Source organism: Neovison vison, chromosome 1, assembly GCF_020171115.1.
Source record: "Neovison vison isolate M4711 chromosome 1, ASM_NN_V1, whole genome shotgun sequence".
Classification (NCBI taxonomy): Eukaryota; Metazoa; Chordata; class Mammalia; order Carnivora; family Mustelidae; genus Neogale; species Neogale vison.
In genome coordinates this window covers 265,471,779-265,490,600 of record NC_058091.1, presented here as the reverse complement: position 1 = coordinate 265,490,600, position 18,822 = coordinate 265,471,779, and the positions used below count along the sequence as shown (strand labels likewise).

At 34.9% G+C, this 18,822-nt stretch overlaps 1 protein-coding gene across 2 annotated transcripts in view; it reads right to left on the bottom strand.

The window, feature by feature from the left end:
• GABRB2 (gamma-aminobutyric acid type A receptor subunit beta2) overlaps window positions 1–18,822 on the bottom strand; it is a 242,750-nt gene that overhangs the window by 32,822 nt on the left and 191,106 nt on the right. The window contains exons 6-9 of one of the 2 annotated variants that reach the window (XM_044230141.1): window positions 16,949–17,086; window positions 14,710–14,862; window positions 10,921–11,165; window positions 6,122–6,235 (exon numbers count right to left, since the gene is read on the bottom strand). In XM_044230141.1, the coding sequence (XP_044086076.1) occupies window positions 6,122–6,235; window positions 10,921–11,165; window positions 14,710–14,862; window positions 16,949–17,086 (650 nt within the window). The remainder of the gene's footprint in view (window positions 1–6,121; window positions 6,236–10,920; window positions 11,166–14,709; window positions 14,863–16,948; window positions 17,087–18,822) is intronic. The other variant, XM_044230147.1, reaches the window with a different exon arrangement.

Genomic DNA, 18,822 nt, shown 5'->3' with positions numbered 1-18,822 from the left:
ACCCCAAAGATACAGATGTGAAAAGAAGGGCCATCTGTACCCCAATGTTTATAGCAGCAATGGCCACAATTGCCAAACTGTGGAAAGAACCAAGATGCCCTTCAACGGACGAATGGATAAGGAAGATGTGGTCCATATACACTATGGAGAACTGATTTATTTTTATGTTATTTTATTCCAATATTCTATTTTATTAACTTATAATTGAAATCTTGATTAATTACCTTCTCCTGCTTCTTTTAGATATGTTGTTGATATTTTTTTAAAACTTTTGAATTGTACATTGCATTCACTTTTTAAAATTACTGGCTAGAAATGTGTTTGAAACTATAACTTTCCCACCATTATTTTAACCACATCCCTTGGAATTATTTACTAAATACATTACTCAGGTAATGTTTCTGATATTTTCTCTTTTTATTTCCTATCATTTTATTTGGATGCTGTTTCAAGTTTAATTTTATGAATTGCATTATGAATTCCAATCCCTTGGAATATTTACTAAATACATTACTCAGGTAATGTTTCTGATATTTTCTCTTTTTATTTCCTATCATTTTATTTGGATGCTGTTTCAAGTTTAATTTTATGAATTGCATATAAATTATTAATCAATGATAACACTTTCATTTTGGATTGCAATTATTATAAAATATCCCTCAGTCAATATTTTTTACCTCCTTATTATAATGTAATAATAGTTCTAATATTAATACTATAGTCCTAATATTAATACTAAGAAAAAGTAATAATATCCAATCCTCAGTTATCCTGATTTGTATTTGTATTTACCTCAATTGTTTTTGCCTGTGACTTTACAAAGAATTTTTCTCAATACCTTTACTTTAGAGGTGTCTCTAATAAATAACATTTTGTTGGGTTTAGTTGCTTAATTTAATCTAGCAATCTTATTCTTCTGATAGGTAAACTGATTAGGTGCTCTAGTTATATATAGCAGTTAAGACAAGCTTGGTCTTAATTCTATTGTCTTAATTTATTCTTTAAATTTCCTTTTAAATTGTCCTTATCCTTTTTTCTGACATTTAGCCTTAGCTACCTTACTTTCATCTTTCTTTATTTCCTTCCTATTATCTGAGGTTTGTATACGATGAATTGTCAGTTCATCACATGGATCCCGATCCTTAAACTTTCATGTTTCAGTGGATGCGACAGATCTGGGAGACAAAATGCAGATTCTTCAGCTGTCCCACTAAAAAGTGTGATTTATGATATCTCATAAATAAAGTGGAATCTACTTTTTTTTTAAAGATTTTATTTATTTATTTGACAAAGAGAGAGATCACAAGTGGGCAGAGAGGCAGGCAGAGAGGGGGGAAGCAGACTCCCTGCTGAGCAGAGAGCCTGATATGGGGCTCAATTCCAGGATCCTGAGATCGTGACCTGAGCCCAAGGCAGAGGGTTAACCCACTGAGCCACCCAGGTGTCCCTGGAATCTACTTTTTAAGCAAGCACCCCAGATGACCCTAATGTAGGCGGTCTATAGTGCACCCTTCAAGAAACACCATTGTAGTAATTGTAGTAATTGTAGCTATGTTAATTTTAAACATCCTTAATCTTTAACTTCTTGATTCATAAACCCTAAAGAATAAATGTCAAGTCCTCGCTATGAATTAGCAAACAACACTTTATCCTTCTTCAAGAATACACATCCTGATTTATTCTTTTTATATAATATTTAGTATTTTTTTTAAATAATTAAATTATCTTTTACTCGATAACTCTAATTTTTGGAGCTATATAGCTTTAGATTGACATGCCGTCTTTAGTTCTGAATGCTAGCACACTGGCTTTTCCTGTTCTAAGTTTCCTTACTTGGACTACCTTTAATTGGAGCTAAACTTTTTTTTTTTTTTAAAGATTTTATGTATTTATTTGACAGAGAGAGAGAGAGAGAGTTCATAAGTAGGCAGAGAGGCAGACAGAGATAGAGGGGGAAACAGGCTCCCTGCTGAGCAGAGAGTCCAATGCGGGGCTCGATCCCAGGACCCTGAGATGACCTGAGCCGGAAGCAGAGGCTTTAACCCACTGAGCCACCTAGGTGCCCCAGAGCTAGACTTTTTTATTAAGCTTTTTAAATAAGGTTTCGTGGATGCTCTATTTACTAAACCTTGAATATTGAGGATAGTTTATTTTCTTTTGCCTTTATCTATCAACAATAATATTCTTAGTTTATTCTTTTCCCCTCAGAGCCCTATAACATTTTTCCATTATTTTACAAAATGTAATATTACTATAGAGTAGTTTGAGTCCTAACTTTTTTTTTTTTTCCTTCCTTAGAAGTCAGCTATTATTTCTGACTGGAAGTTTAGTAATGTCAGAAGGATATAACAAGGTGGTAATGAGATTATATAATTTTTAATCTTGGAACCCAGTATATCCTTATGGCTTACCGATTAATTTCATCACAGATATGTATAAATATATAATGTCTAGCATTTTAGTTAAGAGTATAGTCTGTAGTCATATTTCCTGTTCAACCATTTCTTAGCTGTCTACCTTAAGCAAGTTAATTACACTCTCTGGGTCTCAGTTCGTCATCTGCAAAATTATAATTACTACAACAAAGGATAATAATAAGAACTATGTCATGTTGTAATATATGTAAAGTGTCTAAAAACAAAAAAGGTATTCAATAAGTATTCTTTATTATTATAATTATTGACATCAGATTTTTTCTATTCCATTTTATTCCATTCTATACTAACAACATGATTCTGCATATTTAATCTCCTACCTGTTTTACATATTTATTATGTCTTTTTCTAAGTGGTTTTTCTCTCTGCATCTCTCTTCTCTCCATTTGGCACAATTTTCTACAATCTGAACTCTGTGTCACTGCATTGTTTTTTTTTTTTGCCACACTTACTCTCTTTCTCACTGTTTACTATTTTCTAAGAAGATTGCTTTGTCTTTACTTTTGCCTTCTTAATCACCGCATAGCACACTTTGTTTATCATCCCATCCATGATCTTTTGTTTCATATTCTCTTTCAATTTTTGGTGAGAAAAACTTTTGTTAGGGAAATTTTAATTTATCCTGAAGTATTTTTTTCCAGTAAGGGTTGTTATCTGTCTTTAGCATCCTGAGTTCCTTTCTCTCTCTACCTGAGAAGACAGAGTAATTTATAGTTTTCTTGTAGAGTTGCCATGCTGTTTCTTTGCTTAGACGCATCTAATGATCTCCCCATCTGCTCAAACATAGCTTGGGTGGATTTGTCTGGATTCTTCTTGCATGAATACTGGCTCTGCTGATGTATCTCTGTCTCTCTGCAGAGTTTCAGTTTGAGTTGAGTGTCGATTGTTTCTGTTCTGTTTTTCTACTGCCGTGTTATTCTCTATGGCTTTTTTTTTTTTTTTCTCTCTATGGCTTTTGAATGGAGAGGACATAGGTTTTGGATTCTTCTACCTTCACTTCTCTAACACTTTTTCAGTTGGACACAGGCATCAGTTTTCTGTCTCTCTATCATTTTAAGGGCTGGGTGACATCATTTATGTGTGTGTGTGTGTGTGTACTGCCACATTCTCATATGATACTAGTAGGTATGTCAGCTACAGCAGAACTTTACTACGGAACAACTTGGCAATAATGTGTCACCATTTTCAAGGCACATACTTTTTTACCCAGAAATTCCATTTTAAACAATATATCAGGAACCAATGGTGTACAAACATGTCACCAATGGAATGCTTAGTGTTATTTATAATGGAAAACCACTTGGAAACAATTTAAATAGCTAACAATAAGTGCTCATGACATAAATTATGGTACATATATCAATAAAATATCTTGTAGCTACTAGAAATGATGTATATTTATACTTGAATGTACAAAAAAGGAAGTGGAATATAGCAGTATGCAAAATAGCAGAGCATAATTCTTTAAATAAAAGTATGTCATGTGAATAAAAGGCAATGTTAACAATGATTATACCTGGGTGTGGAGGTACAGACAGTTTTCATTGTCTTTTATACATTAAATAAAACATGAATTAGCTTTATAATTAGAAATATAGTAATAGAACTAAGAAAAAAATGAGAAAGATATACATTCTCTGTTATCTTCTCCAGAATAATAACTATTTACTGAGTGCTCTTTGTCTGGTACTATATAAGGCCCTTTATAGAATTATCTCATTTAACCCCCTCAGCAGCTCTATGAGGCAGAAATTAGTGTTTAGTTTTCAGTTGAGGAATCTGAAGGATGGAAAGGTTAAACATATCTAATGTCACATAGCTCATAAAAGACCATGCCTGAATGTAAACCCAGTTCAGTCTGATTCTAAAAGCCACCATTTTCCCAGCGGACCCTATTGCCTCTGAGGATTGTCACATACATTTTGATGTTTTTACAGGTTACAGATTTATTAGCTCATTATTCAAAGTTTTCAATGCCAGTCCTTATTTCATACACTAAATGTGAACTTAAAAGAGAACTCAAAGAACAGAATAAAGACATAACCACCACCAACAAAAAAGCATAAAAGCAGACGACATTAAGATTCATACTTCAATGTAAATCATTGAACATTCTCTTTAACATAATGTTTAATGAAATAGGGAAAGAGTTCTTAGGAAATTAGGATCTAAATCGGTATTAGAGAGTATCAACAACTCTTTTAAGTCATCAACTGAAAAATTTAATGCACCAAAAAGGCAAATTGTCTTTAAAATATTCTCATAATCTGAGGATTTTCCTGAATTTTCATATAACTTTGCCAAGTCACTAGAACACTCATGCAGGATACTTTGGTTCTGGTTTTGAAAAATACAACATTCTTCAATTGTTTTCATTATAAACCCGAATTCCAACTGTCCAAAGTGTTTTTTTCTAAATGATTAGCATTCTACCCAGAATACTGCCCAACCAAATCAGTCTACTTAAATTTCAACAAGAGTAGCTAGAGTTAAAAACAACAGCAGCAGCACAACACAAATGAAGTTGCCTAAGAGAACAGACACAGTAGGGGCCGGATGTTTAGGGGACTAGGACTAATTTAGTGATGGCAAAATTTCAAATATCTCTTCTTGAATGTACCTAACACCACTTATCAGACTCAGTTACTATGCATACCACAACAAGTAATAAAGTTAAAAGACAGTTTAAAAACACCAAAACAGAGTAGTAATTTAATAGACAAACTATGCCTTTCTCCCACCCCAAACGCAATAAAAATTTGGAATTAAGGAAACTTGAGTCAGAACAGCAAAATTAGAGAAGAACATGATACTCAGAGGATACAATAACAGCTTATCAAGCATCAAGTCCTCATAGGAAAGATTCACAGGCATTCACTATCACCAAGAAATAGAAATTTTTTTAAAATGCAGTTTGGATAAATTATGGATAATAAGGTAGAATGGCGACAATTCCCATCCTCCTCCAATGTGGAGGGTACTATGAATGACAATTTGCCAATTAAGAATTGCAAACGCATGAGGAACTAAACTGTAAGTATTAGCCCAAAAAAAAAAAAAAAAAGGGTTTTCTTTGGAATTCATTTAACTCAAGGGTATAACAAGAAACAATCTTAATTATTACCTTTTATCTATCATTATAACAGTAACAGTGCCGAGTCCACCAAGGTAATAGTTATTCGTAAAATATATAACAATAAAGCAACAAGGACTTGATGCAAACATAACATTCCTAGGCATAAATTAATAATCTAGGCCAGAAAATACAGGTCCTTAAATTCTGAGTCAACCAATAGAAAGGATGTATAATTCTCCACCTATTCCACTAACCAACAGAACCACCAAGAAAACTAAGAAATGCCACAGTATATAATGATATTCTAGTCTCTCAGCACAAATGAAAAGTAATCTCAAAATACAAGGCACTTGGTTTCTTTCTCTAGCACAATAATAATGACTGAATGGAAACTCATTATAGTTATATTAAAAAAAAAAAACCCAAAATCAAACAAACAGGAAAATCCCATTTGGGTCTCATGAAAACATTTAAGTTATTTCCAAGTCTCTGTGGATATAAGTCCATAGGTTATCTGCAAAGACCCCCATACATTATTTTACAGGGAAGAGCTAAACAAATTGGCTCCAACAGAAATACAAATAAATGGATTAAAAACTGGCTATCTAACCGTATACAGAGAGAAATCGTAATTGGTAGTCCGTCTAGTTGGGGAGAGGTTTCCAGTTGGGTCCCACAAGGATCGATATTGGGTCCCATTTTGTTTAATATCTTTATAAAAAATCTGGAAAACAAAGTAGAGAATGTGCTAATTAAGTCGACTGATGCCAGTAGATTAGGATTCGTGGTTAAAGTAAATTGGATATTGATAAATGCTACTGGTCTTTAGAAAGACTGATGCTAACGGAGAGTAGGATTTTGAATTACCTGTATTTTTTTAATATATCATTAAAAAAAAAAAAAAAAACTAATTCCAAGCACTAGAAATGAATAGATTTAAATGGTTTTAGTGGCTTTGCATAACAAAAAAATTAGGAACAATGGATAAAGGCAGCACAGAGACTCAAAACACCTATAAGTGCAGAATAAAGAATGTTCCCCAAATTGAGATCTTTTTGGCTTTATTTGGAAAACTGGTGGTTATGGGTCCCTCAAAGCAATTAAGGTATTGGAGGCTTTTCAGATTTGTAGGAGTCAAGGTGGTGAAACGGCAGGAGCAACTAAATTCTCAAATATACATACATTTGGTAATTGGCAACAAAATAAACAATGAACAACATAAAACTTAAAGGAAGAAAGGAGAGTTGAAAACTTGAAGGCACAAGCAAGAAAAGGAAGTGAAATTAATCAAGAACAAATTCTATAAGGAAACACACACACACACACACACAAATAGAAGAATGCTAGGGAAAACAGGAAGGGCTCTCCTAACACTAGGGTAGAGATTATATATATAAGACATTATAAATCTCTTTATATATATATATATATATATATTATTTTATTTATTATATATTTTATTATTATTAATATATAATATTATTATTATATATTATATATACATATTTATATATGTGTATATATACATATAATTAAACAACTCCGGAAGACACTTGGAAAAAATATTATGTAGACTTCTTTTTGGTTTGAGGTTTATTTAAAATTCTTAATATTTTAGAACCTAATGAAAGTGATACTGTTTGTTGGCCATGGACTCTCATTTGTAAACAAATTTTGTTTTTTTAAGTGAAGTTAACTGAATTGAATATATGGACTAATGTGGGATCAGCTTTTATATCATTTTTGTACTTGTTGGCATAGCAGAATGTATGCCAGATAGACTGGAAAAGCCAGATTAAGTCTCAGAAATTTTATTAATTTTGTTATGCAACCTTGGATATTTTATTCTCCTTAAGAGCTTTAGTTTTTGCATCAGTTGAATGACAAGATAAGAATTGTTTTAAGAGCTGCATATATTCTTGTTAAATTAAAAAGGTACAGGAAACCAGTACAGAGAAGAGATTGGAAAAATGTGGAAGTATGTCTTTGAGTAACAGTTGGCTCCCACCTGGCTAGGCTTCCCATATTCATCCCTCCCTGACCTCAGGACAGAGCACAGTTAAAAAAAATCACTTTAGATGATCTGACAAGCTGTCTGTGTCTCTAGGAAACCATCAAGGGAAGCTGAAAAGGTCAATCCCTTTTCTAGTGACTGATTTTTCCAGAGCATCCAACAATACTTAACTGATTATTTGTGCCCCAGCTTTAGGGGAGAAAAGAAAAAAAAAGAGAGAGAGAGAGAGAAAGAAAGAAAAAAAATTAGAATTACAGTTGAAAAGAAGGGACATTCTTGATGTGGCATTATTCATGATGCCAACACAAAAGAAAGTGATGTGCAATCAGAGCCCCAAGTAGATCTCTAATCCTTCATGCTGGCTTAAAAAAAAAAAAAAATAGGAGTATGGAATGTGAGATGGTCACTGTTTTGTTTTAATTAAATCAAGATGGTTCTAAGTATTCTGGCCTAAGAAATGATAAAGTTTGCAGGTAGTTTGCTATAGATTTTATAGCTAATATGTGTTGAAAATTATTTCCTTGCATTGACTTTAAAACTTCTAACATGAAGCATTCCTTTGTAGATAGTACTCTCTTTCAGGAATGGGACTGCTCCTTATATACTAGATATTTACTCTGTAAAATACACAAACAAGCATTGGCTATATGTCTGGAGACTGTAAATTTTACTTTAAAAAGTAATAATTCCTATTATTTATAATATTTTAATATTTTATTACTATTTATCACTTACAGAGTGTTTGCCATATATTGAGGACTATGTTATCCTCTCTACATATTATCATGAACAATCTTCATAATAACTTATGAGAGAGGAATTAACTCCATTTTTACGATGAGGAAACTGAAGGGTCAGAGAGGCTTACTTGCTTATTTGTTTATTTAGTATGTATAGTCACACAACTGTAAATGGAGGGTAAATGCTGGAACTGACTATAAAATACTTGTTCAGAACCGTTGTGCTAATTATAACTTCTGATGTCTTGACATTACACATCTTGATTGAAGAAGTGGAGAAACCACTTGCATCAGGACAAGCATCTTATATTTTTCTGGGCCTCAGTTTCCTATGCTTGACACTACAGGATTGGACTACAGCAGGGTTATTTAACATCAGCATCATCGACATTTGGGGCTGGATAGTTATTTGTTAGGAGGAGACTGTTTAATGCACAGAAGGATGTCTGGAGCATCCTTGGTCTCTATTCTCTAGATACTGGGAGCAATGCCCTCCTCCCAGTTTTGACGATCCAAAATATCCACACACACGGCCAAAGATGCTCTGGGGGAAAAAAATTACCTGTTTTTTGAGAACCACCGTACTAGAAGAGCTTTGATATATTTTTTGTTTTCTCATATTCTATGCTTGGAATTGTGGGTTCAACTCCAGCCAAGAGGATGGGCTTTTCACCACTGTGGGGTATTTGCTCAGTGAACCATTCTCTATCTCGGTCTCAGTACATTGAATTTAAACTCTGAAGCTCTCCAGGTTCAGTTTGCTATAAAACTGCCACTCTCCGGCTTTCAAATTTATCATTTAAATGCAAATTGGTATAAAAAAATAGGGTAGATGAAAGTGAAAAGAGATCAGATGTTATCTTATTAAGTCAGCATTTCATTAGGCAATTGATTTAGATTCATTTCAAAATGCAGTCCTAGGAGATAGTTTTACTTATTTATTTATTTATTTATTTATTTAACTAATGCTACTATATCAGAAAAATCATAGAATGGATTTATAAAGTATTCTTTCATTGACAGCTTGAGAGAACCATAATGCTAGGTTGGAACCTATTGACAGATTCTAATAAGTGAAAACTCAGGCACTGTAAAGAAATTGACAATTTTCTAGACCCATGATTCATTAACTTTCAAGGGTCATACTTAAAATATGCATTATTAAAAATATCATCTCCCAGAGAAGGAGTGTCTTCTCTTAGAGAATAACCCCCTGCCTCCCAAAAATGAGACCTATGGATATGTAAAAACAGTGAGTTAGAAGGTTTCACTGGGTTTGTTCTAAATAAAATTCTACTGTAGAGATTATTTATGGTGTGCTATCCTTGGAAATCACTTGAAGATAGAAATATTAAAATGTCAATTAAATAATGATTGATATGGTTAATAATTCTAGATGGTTTAAAAGTATTATTACTCTCCTGGTTTCATCACAGTGAACTATTTATTAAATTTAACACTATGCACACTACTTTATAAACACTATTTACAGAAGATATTAAAATAGACCTTTTTAAATCTATTTTGAAGGATTTAAATTTGAACTATGGGAAAACACATATATAAATATTCTTTATAAATTATAAAAATTTATAAAAATAAATTATATTTAATATAAATATTAAACACATATATAAATATTCTGTTTAATACAGAGAATTAGATAGAGGAAGCCAGGTGAAGTCACATTTGGGTAGTAAAAAGGGACAGATCCACTGGGACTGATGTCAAAAACCTCAAAAGGGAGATTCTAAATCTTGACTGCAAATTAGAATGACATTTGAAGAATTTTTAAAAATTATGATGCCCAACCATATTCTAGTACATTCAAATAAGAATTTCTGGGAAAGGAATCAGGCTTCAGTATTTGTTAATGCTCTCACAGTCAGTCAGTTTGGCACCCAAGGTTGAGAACCATTGCCTTAAAGACTAAACAGGGTTTACAACTGCATGGAAATTGTTCTTTGACTAGGCGTAACTTAAGCAAGTTGGCAGTCTCCTACAGTCATGTGCTTCAGTGATCTTAAGTGGTACATGTGCAAGGCATTAAGTGATTATCTGTCACTGAGGGAGAAAATTATTCTTTCTCCCCTCCATTATCTTTCTATCCTCTGATGACTTCAAAGAGAAAAGACCTCATCTGTTGCTGGTGGCTCTTTAATACATCTCTGTACTTATTTATCTCCCTTTCAAATCAAAGAAGAGGCTTAGGCCCAGGGTCTTCATATAGTATAGCCTAGAATTTAATAACATAGTTTCATATTTCTCACTTAAGATTGTCTTCCAGCAAGTAATATTGATTTAAGTGATATAAAATTTCCTTTGTTGGTTATTTAAAGGGAGCAAATGTAAATAAATATAAAATAAATAATAGTACACATTATACTCATATATGGAAGAAGTCACAAGGGTAGTTCTTAGATGACTATGCTTCGGGCAACCCTACTGTTAACGTAAGGAGTATCCAAATGTTGTATCATGAGTTTGGGCCATAATTGTGCCTCCACCACTAATTAACTTTATGATTTTGGAAAAACTCCCCATTCTCTTCTCTGGGCCTCACTTTTCTCATTCATTAAACAAGGCCATTAACCTATATTGCTGGCATTCTTCTATAAGCTTAGGAAGCAAGTAGGGCTTGCCCTCTGAATTTACCTTGTTGACATCCAGGCGCATCTTCTCATTGTTGGCACTGGCAGCTTTCTCAGCTGCTTTCTTTTGGCGTTGGGGTCCCCTCCCAAAAAAGATGTAGTTGACCAAAGCATATTCCAGAAGGGCCATGAAAACAAAGACAAAGCACCCCATCAGGTACATGTCAATGGCCTTCACATAGGGGATTTTAGGGAGCGTCTCCCGCAGGTGGGTATTGATCGTGGTCATTGTAAGGACAGTTGTAATTCCTGAAAAAAAAATGACAGAGTTAAAAGAATAACATTCCTGCTTCCTTGTTGTTTTCATCATAGTTGCAAAGGTTTATTATACTCTTTCACTCACTCATGTATGCCACAAAATACTTACTGGGTACTGATTACATACCTGTGCTGTGATAGACCCTGAGGCACATTTAAATCATGAATTTATAGTAAAATTAATCACTTGGAAACTTTTCCTTTATTTATATTTTATATTTATAGTTAGATATCTAGTGAGAGGCTAGAGATGTGAATTAAATGCCACAGCAGAAGTCTGTATAGGGTGAATGTTGAGGATAAGGAGAAGACCCTAGGTGAGCCTCATGATGCAGCAGGAGAGGTCAAGAGATGGAGACTCTGGAGCTGAGTCCTGAAGGATGAGTGGGAGATACCCAAGCAATCAAGGATTCAGAGCTCAAGGTCTGGTAGAGAGAGATTTTAGAAAGGTATGTTTTGTGTGTAGAGGAGAAAGAATATGGCCCATCAAAACCATTTCAAGGAAGTGAATTGGGTACATTATAGGATATGACGGGAAGCATGGTGAGGAGAGTGAAGATTAAGTAATGCTGCATAGGGGCGCCTGGGTGGCTCAGTGGGTTAAGCCGCTGCCTTCGGCTCAGGTCATGATCTCAGGGTCCTGGGATCCAGTCCCGCATCGGGCTCTCTGCTCAGCAGGGAGCCTGCTTCCCTCTCTCTCTCTCTGCCTGCCTCTCCATCTACTTGTGATCTCTCTCTACCAAATAAATAAATAAATAAATCTTTAAAAAAAAAAAAAAAGTAATGCTGCATAATGGAGAGCCATCTATATAGAGCCTAAATGGGGAGTCTGAACTTAAAACCGAAGGTGAGGTAGGGCCATTGACCAGCTTCAAGCAGGGAAGCAAGGGACAGATTGTGTTTAGGACAATCACTCTGGTACTCATGTGAATAATAGAAGGAAAGCATACAAGACAGGAATGAAGAATACCAGCTATTAGTTTTTCAGAATTATCTAAGTGATACAGAGAAAATAAATTAAAACAATCACAATAGTACTGAAATCAGTGAATGCATTATATAGATAACACAGACAAATGACTATAAAAACATCAAAGCTGGAAATGATAGATAACAGAGAGGCCGATGTGTAGCCCTTGTGTTTCTGGATTGGGCAGCTGGGCACATAATGCACAATAAACAGTATAGAAGCATTTTAAGATTATGGGACATGGCATACTGGGTCAGGTTATAATTGTTCATTCCACTGAGTGGTCATCACCAAGAGTGAAGAGTAGTTTCCCTCTACAATTGGAAGGTATGCTGGGTAAAAGCACTGGGAGTCCAAAGTCCTGAGTATGGCAAGGTCCAGTTTTGCAGCAAAATAATGATGTAAAAATAGAGCCCAGAGGTCAAAATCACACAGATGGGAACTGTATGATCAACATTTGAATAGGGATCTTTCTGACTCAGAAAGCTGAGTTAAATTTCATGTCTATGATTTTTTGGAAGTATAAGTTCTCTGATTTAATTTTGTTGCTCTAAAAAGATAATCTTTGTATTGTTTTTCTACATGCTCATAGAACAGCTAGAGAAAAAATAAATTTGCCCATCTAATTCTGAGCAGGGCCAGAAAAACTCTGTTTTTGCTTTAGGTATTTTAGAATTTTTGTATCTTTTTTATAATATCAGTCATTTTGAACACTTCCCAGTTTCATTTATCTTTTCATTATTTCAACGCAGGGTACCCTGTTCAACATGTATGTCATAAAACTGACAGTGCTGATTTTGCTTTTTATCTCAATCTTATTTTAAGATATTTCTGACCAAGGAAAAATTACTCACATCAAAAGACATTTTACAAATTTCTTTTAAAAAGTGAATAATTTGTTATTCCTGTAATAAACATAAAAATGACATCAGACTTTTCACTTTGGAATAAGAGGATATTTACAAATTCCATTCATTACTTTATTCAGCAAATATTTACTGAACATCATTCATTGTATGAGATATCACAGGTATAATGGAAGCAAAATTAGATATGGACCTTTCTTCAATGTATCTTTCAATACCATGAAGAAAAAGGACATCACAAACCAAATAAATATAAATTATAACTGCACTGGTCTACAAAAGGAAGTTCTCTAGTATTTAAGAGAATATATCACAGGGCACCAGACCTAGTCCAGGAGGTCATTACTTCTCCTTTCTGTTCTTGAATCACCACAATCTAATCTTAACAGAGCAGCCAGAGTTATCCCTTTCAATCTGAAATCAAATCACGTCATGTCTTCACTCAGTGACTCTCTAATTTCATTCAGAATAAGAGCAAAACTTTCATCATGGCCCTGGAACTGCTTCATAATCTTGCAGTTCCCTCTCTCCAAAATTATCTTGACCCCTGAACTCTCTCTTGCTTTCACTTCACTGGCCACCTTGCTGATATCCTTGGCACTTTCCTACCTCAGGTCATTTGTAGTCGGCCAGAATATTCCCATCTAGACATTTAAGTGAGTTTGTCTCCTTGAAGTCTTAGTTCCATTAGTAATTTCTGAATGAAGTTTACAATGATTATTGTAAACTGCACCCTCTGGCATATCCAACCCTTACCTTGCGTATTTCCCTCTATAGACATACTGTATTACACAGCTCACACATTATAAGCAAAATAAATTTATTGTCTTTTTACTGCTACCATATCTTCCAGAAGAGTGCTGCTTTATCTCTAGTGTCTAATATGCTTGGCACATAGTAGGTGTTCAACAAATATTTGTGGAATGAATAAATGAATGACTTCTCTAAGGAAGTGATGATTGGATTGGGATATCACAGTGGAGGAGTTAACAGCCCAACATTTTAAAGGGCTTAGTCAGAAACTGAAATAATAAAAATTGTGTAAAAGATCATAATTTACTTTATCTGGAGTTAGTAACATAAAAAATGTTCATGAAATATAATTTATTCTCTTCCTCTGGTGTTATAAGGGAAAAAAAAAAAGCAAGCATAAGATAAGCAATGCTGTGAATAATTTCCCAGCAATCTTACTGTGTTGTCTTCTGTCCTCTACCATGCTACTCCAAAATCTTAATAAGACTTTAGAAGTCTTTTTAGTTATCTGATAGTTACATAATACAGTTCCTTGTCTTCAGCTCAGAGAGATTAAAAAAAAAAAAAAAAAAAAAGATGGAAGGGAGCTCTTTCCAGGTAAGGAAGCACCAATGCAAATTAAATAATTATCAGGTGGTATTACATGAACTATGCTTCAATAAAAATATCAAATTGATGGGAATAATTTCATTACTTACTGTTATATGGTTAACTAAATTTGACTTGAAAGAGTTTTAATTTGTATTTAATTGATTTAATGCTGAATCAGATAACCCAAAGTCTCACAGCCAAATTCTTGTAATGCGCACAGTCCAATCTTGTCATGCATCATAAATACCAGGGTAAGGAAAGGATGTGAATGGACGTGCATGCACATACACACACATAAGCACACACATGTAGACACACAGAGTCAAGCTCCATAAGCAGTTAGAAAATGGCCTACCTAATGCCACTCTTGCAGCTGATGCATCATAATTAATCCAGAAGGACACCCAGGAGAGGATAGTGATCAGGATGGAAGGCATGTATGTTTGCAGAATAAAGTAACCAATGTTTCTCTTAAGCTTAAAGCTGAGGGACAACCTGGGATAGGAACCTAGAAAGGCAATTTTAGAACGTCATCATTATCAATCAATATTTATAGATAGTTTCCCTTTAAGGCCCATAAGTAGTTTGTATATCTTTCTTAAATTCAATTTTAGCTTCTGGTGAAGGGCACTTTCTCCTGCAAAAGTAGTCTGAGAACACCTGACTTTTAATTAGCAAGAGTCACTCGGTGTTGAGTACACCCACACTCCTGAGTAATTAAAAGAATTCCAGCTCTTCCCGGCTCAGCCTCCCGCACTGGATCAAAGACACTCATTCTCTACAACTATGAAGACAAAATAGTTTGGTATAGCCCCTTTGTTCCCCCTCAACTGTTTCTCAACAAGGCTATCCTGTAAGATTTTTTGGTTTTGTATGTAAGAATAAGGCTGCATCATATTTTAGTAATCTCTTCCCAAGCCCCAGAATTCACTGTAATTCCGGGATCAATGACACAGCTTCAGGTATACAGCAACTCCCTAAAGTTCTGTGAAGGTTTTCACATGTATGGATCACACTTGTTTCTAATTCCATTGATTCCACCAGGGTTCTAAAGGGATTTCTGACCCATCGAACAGTGGAGAATCACTGGTTTCAAAGGGTATTTGTAGAAGACAAAACTAAAGGATCAGATTCCTGTAGCTAGGTCTTTCTATTGTGATGATCTGGAGAATTTCTCTTAAAAAAAAAAAAAATTCTCTTTAAAAAAAATGTAGGGGCGCCTGGGTGGCTCAGTGGGTTGACTTCGGCTTGGGTCGTGGTCTCAGGGTCCTGGGATCCAGCCCCGTATCGGGCTCTCTGCTCGGCGGGGAGCCTGCTTCCTCCTCTCTCTCTGCCTGCCTCTCTGCCTACTCGTGATCTCTCTTTGACAAATAGATAAATAAAATCTTTTAAAAAATAAAAAAGATATGTAACTGAACATAGTCTTAGAATATAAAAAGTCACATTGATAAATAGTGTGTGGGGGGAGTGATATTCTTACTAATATTGAAAGAAAGCCTATCTACCCATCTTGGGCTCTAGTAAGTGTCATAATACTGAAGTAAGAATATTTCAAGTATGAATTCATTTCTACAGTATTAGGGATCCAGAGGACCTCAAATTTAGGAAAAGTTTCTGTTGTTTATTTTTTAAAGCTAGAGGCTTTGTATTCTTACAAAGTCATACAACTCTTACTTGAAGTAGTTTGCAGGAAAGAAAGTGCCTGAGTCCTTAGGATTAAAATGTATAGTTACACTACTAGTTATTTCTGTGCCTGGGGAAATCAGAAAGAGAAATATTCGTGTGGGTTTATTGTTTTTTTCCCCGTTAATGAGTATGTAGCAAAGTATTACTTTCCTGAGCTTTTTTTTGTTGTTAAAATTTTGTGCTGATGGAACCAAATTTGACAACCTAAAGCCTCGATGCTGGAAGAGGAACATTAGAAAAGCATCAGGATAATCTCAACATCTGGAAGGGCTTTTAGCTCCAAACAAGAGGTAAGGTTACATAAAGAATTTTTTTTTAAAAGATTTTATTTATTTATTTGACAGAGAGCACAAGTAGGCAGAGAGGCAGGCAGAGAGAGAGGAGGAAGCAGGCTCCCTGCGGAGCAGAGAGCCCGACGGGGGCTCGATCCCAGGACTCTGGGATCATGACCTGAGCCGAAGGCAGAGGCTTTAACCCACTGAACCACCCAGGCGCCCCTACATAAAGAAATTCTTAACCTTTGAGGAAAATGTGGAATTCTCTTCCTGAATTGACTCTTCCCAGTATTTTTCAAAGGATTATGAGGAGTACTGTAGAATGCATAAAGTTGGGGAAACAACTCTGACCTGGGTCTTTATTTCTCCTTGTGTTCTGTCTCTAACCATTAGTCCATTCTTGGTAGATGAGCAGAGTAGAACTAACCCCCTCAGCTTTGTTGGGAGTGGCTCCTGGGGAAAAAGTGTGTGGTTCCCAAATGAGTAATGAGCTTGATGGGGTTCTGAAAGTTTGCAGCAGATCTAAATCTTCTAGTCATCATCTTTCCCTGGGACCCAGTTGTGATAGAAATAGACTCTTTTGCAAATTATGTGGAAGCCCCTTTTCCCTTAACCCTCTTCCCTGATACAAACCTGTGGAAAAAACGACCTTCTTGGTGATAAGTTTGTAATCCACAATAGAGAACTGTGGAAGTTCAATCTTTGTTACTCCTGTTACTGCGTTATCATCCCCACGCCAGTAAAACTCAATGTCATCTGTGGTATATCCATCTGTAAAAGAAATCACACACATACACACACATATACAGATATACAAAACAAACAAAACAAAACAGAAAAAAATACTTGTTTAAAAGATGAACTATGTTAATGGTAACAGCCACAGCTAAAGGCTAATCTATTAGCCTGCTAAGCACCTGAACTATATCACATTTAGTTTTCCCAACAGTCTCCTGAGATGAGTATAAGGAGTATAACTAAGCTCACTGGTGGCTGTAAAGGTTTAGTAAAATTAACAGCTTGCAAGTAGGAAATAGTATATAGTTCTGAACTGCACTTTGGTTCATCTGATTATGAATCTCAGTTTTTCAAACATTATCACATTGTTACATGACCCTGGATGGTACTTTAAGTGAAGACAAAAGCAGAGAAAAATATCATTTAAGTTATTAGTGCAGTACTGAATGCTTCAAACTCCCCATATAAAATTTTTGAATTACAATATATCTGGTTTCAAGTCAGAAGAGTAGTGATTACAAAGAAGTGAGTCATCTTTTTTTAAATATTCATAGACATGATGTCCAAATTTGATTCTGCAGATCTAAATTCCAAAAAATACCCCCTCCCAATAACCTCAGTAATTCTAATAGTTTTAAGGTGTAAATACAGATGTATTGTGTGCACTCTAAATACACATTGCATTTAGGAGCCATATTTCTACTCATTATTGAGCACCTACTATGTCCGTCAGTACACAGTTACTGGGGCTAGAGCTCTGTATAATAAAAACATGCTCTCTGTTATAATGATACTTTCAATTCATGAGGCAGAGTAGAATAAGCACACATATCTTAATGACTAAGCATATATATAACTGCAATGAATAGACACATATTAGATTACAAATAGCAATACAGGGAAGCATGCAATGAAATCCAGTAAACATTAATATTTATAAACAATATACCCACTCCTTCAAGATCCCTCCTGTGAAGCATAAATTATATTGTATATCATATTTACTCCTTCAAAGAAATTTTGCATCCAGAGAGTTGAAAGACTAGGAGGTAGGCAAGACAGATATTAAAATCAAAATTTCAAAAATTTAATAGATCATACACCACCAACATTTTTATTAGCATGATCTCATTTGGAGCCATTCACTTTGTTAGGGAATGTCTTTCTTCTATGAAACTTTGATTTAAAAGTAAATTATTCATAATTTTAAAGGGAAGTGCAGGTATAAAGTGAATGGCACAGTACACAGATTCTTCTCATTCTCCCTTAATCTACCCCCATTAATAGTCTCTCTCCAATCTTAAGAACTAAAGTATCTGTCCCAAAGGATAACTGTTGTTCTCTGTGATTGCAGCTTTCTTAAAGTGGCCATGGGAATCTTCATCATCCAGGACTTCATCTCAAATATAATCCCATTTCTCATTGATTTTTAGCACACATCTCTCAGTTATGAAGTGGTTTAGTCAATGGCAATCCCACCTTTAAAAAACAAAGATTTTATTTATTTATTTGAGAGAGACACAGAGCACAAGCCAGGGGAAGAAGCAGAGGGTGAGGGAGGAGCTGACTCCATGCTGAGCAGGGAACAGGATGTGGGGTTCAATCCAGGACCCTGGGATCATGACCTGAGCTTAAGGCAGATGTTCAACTGACTGAGTCACCCAGGCGCCCCTGACAATCCCACCTTTGATAAGATAGTTTAAAATAATAAAAGAAGGGCAATTCATTCTTAGAATCAAGCTAGCTAGTTAGAAATGCATTGTAAAATT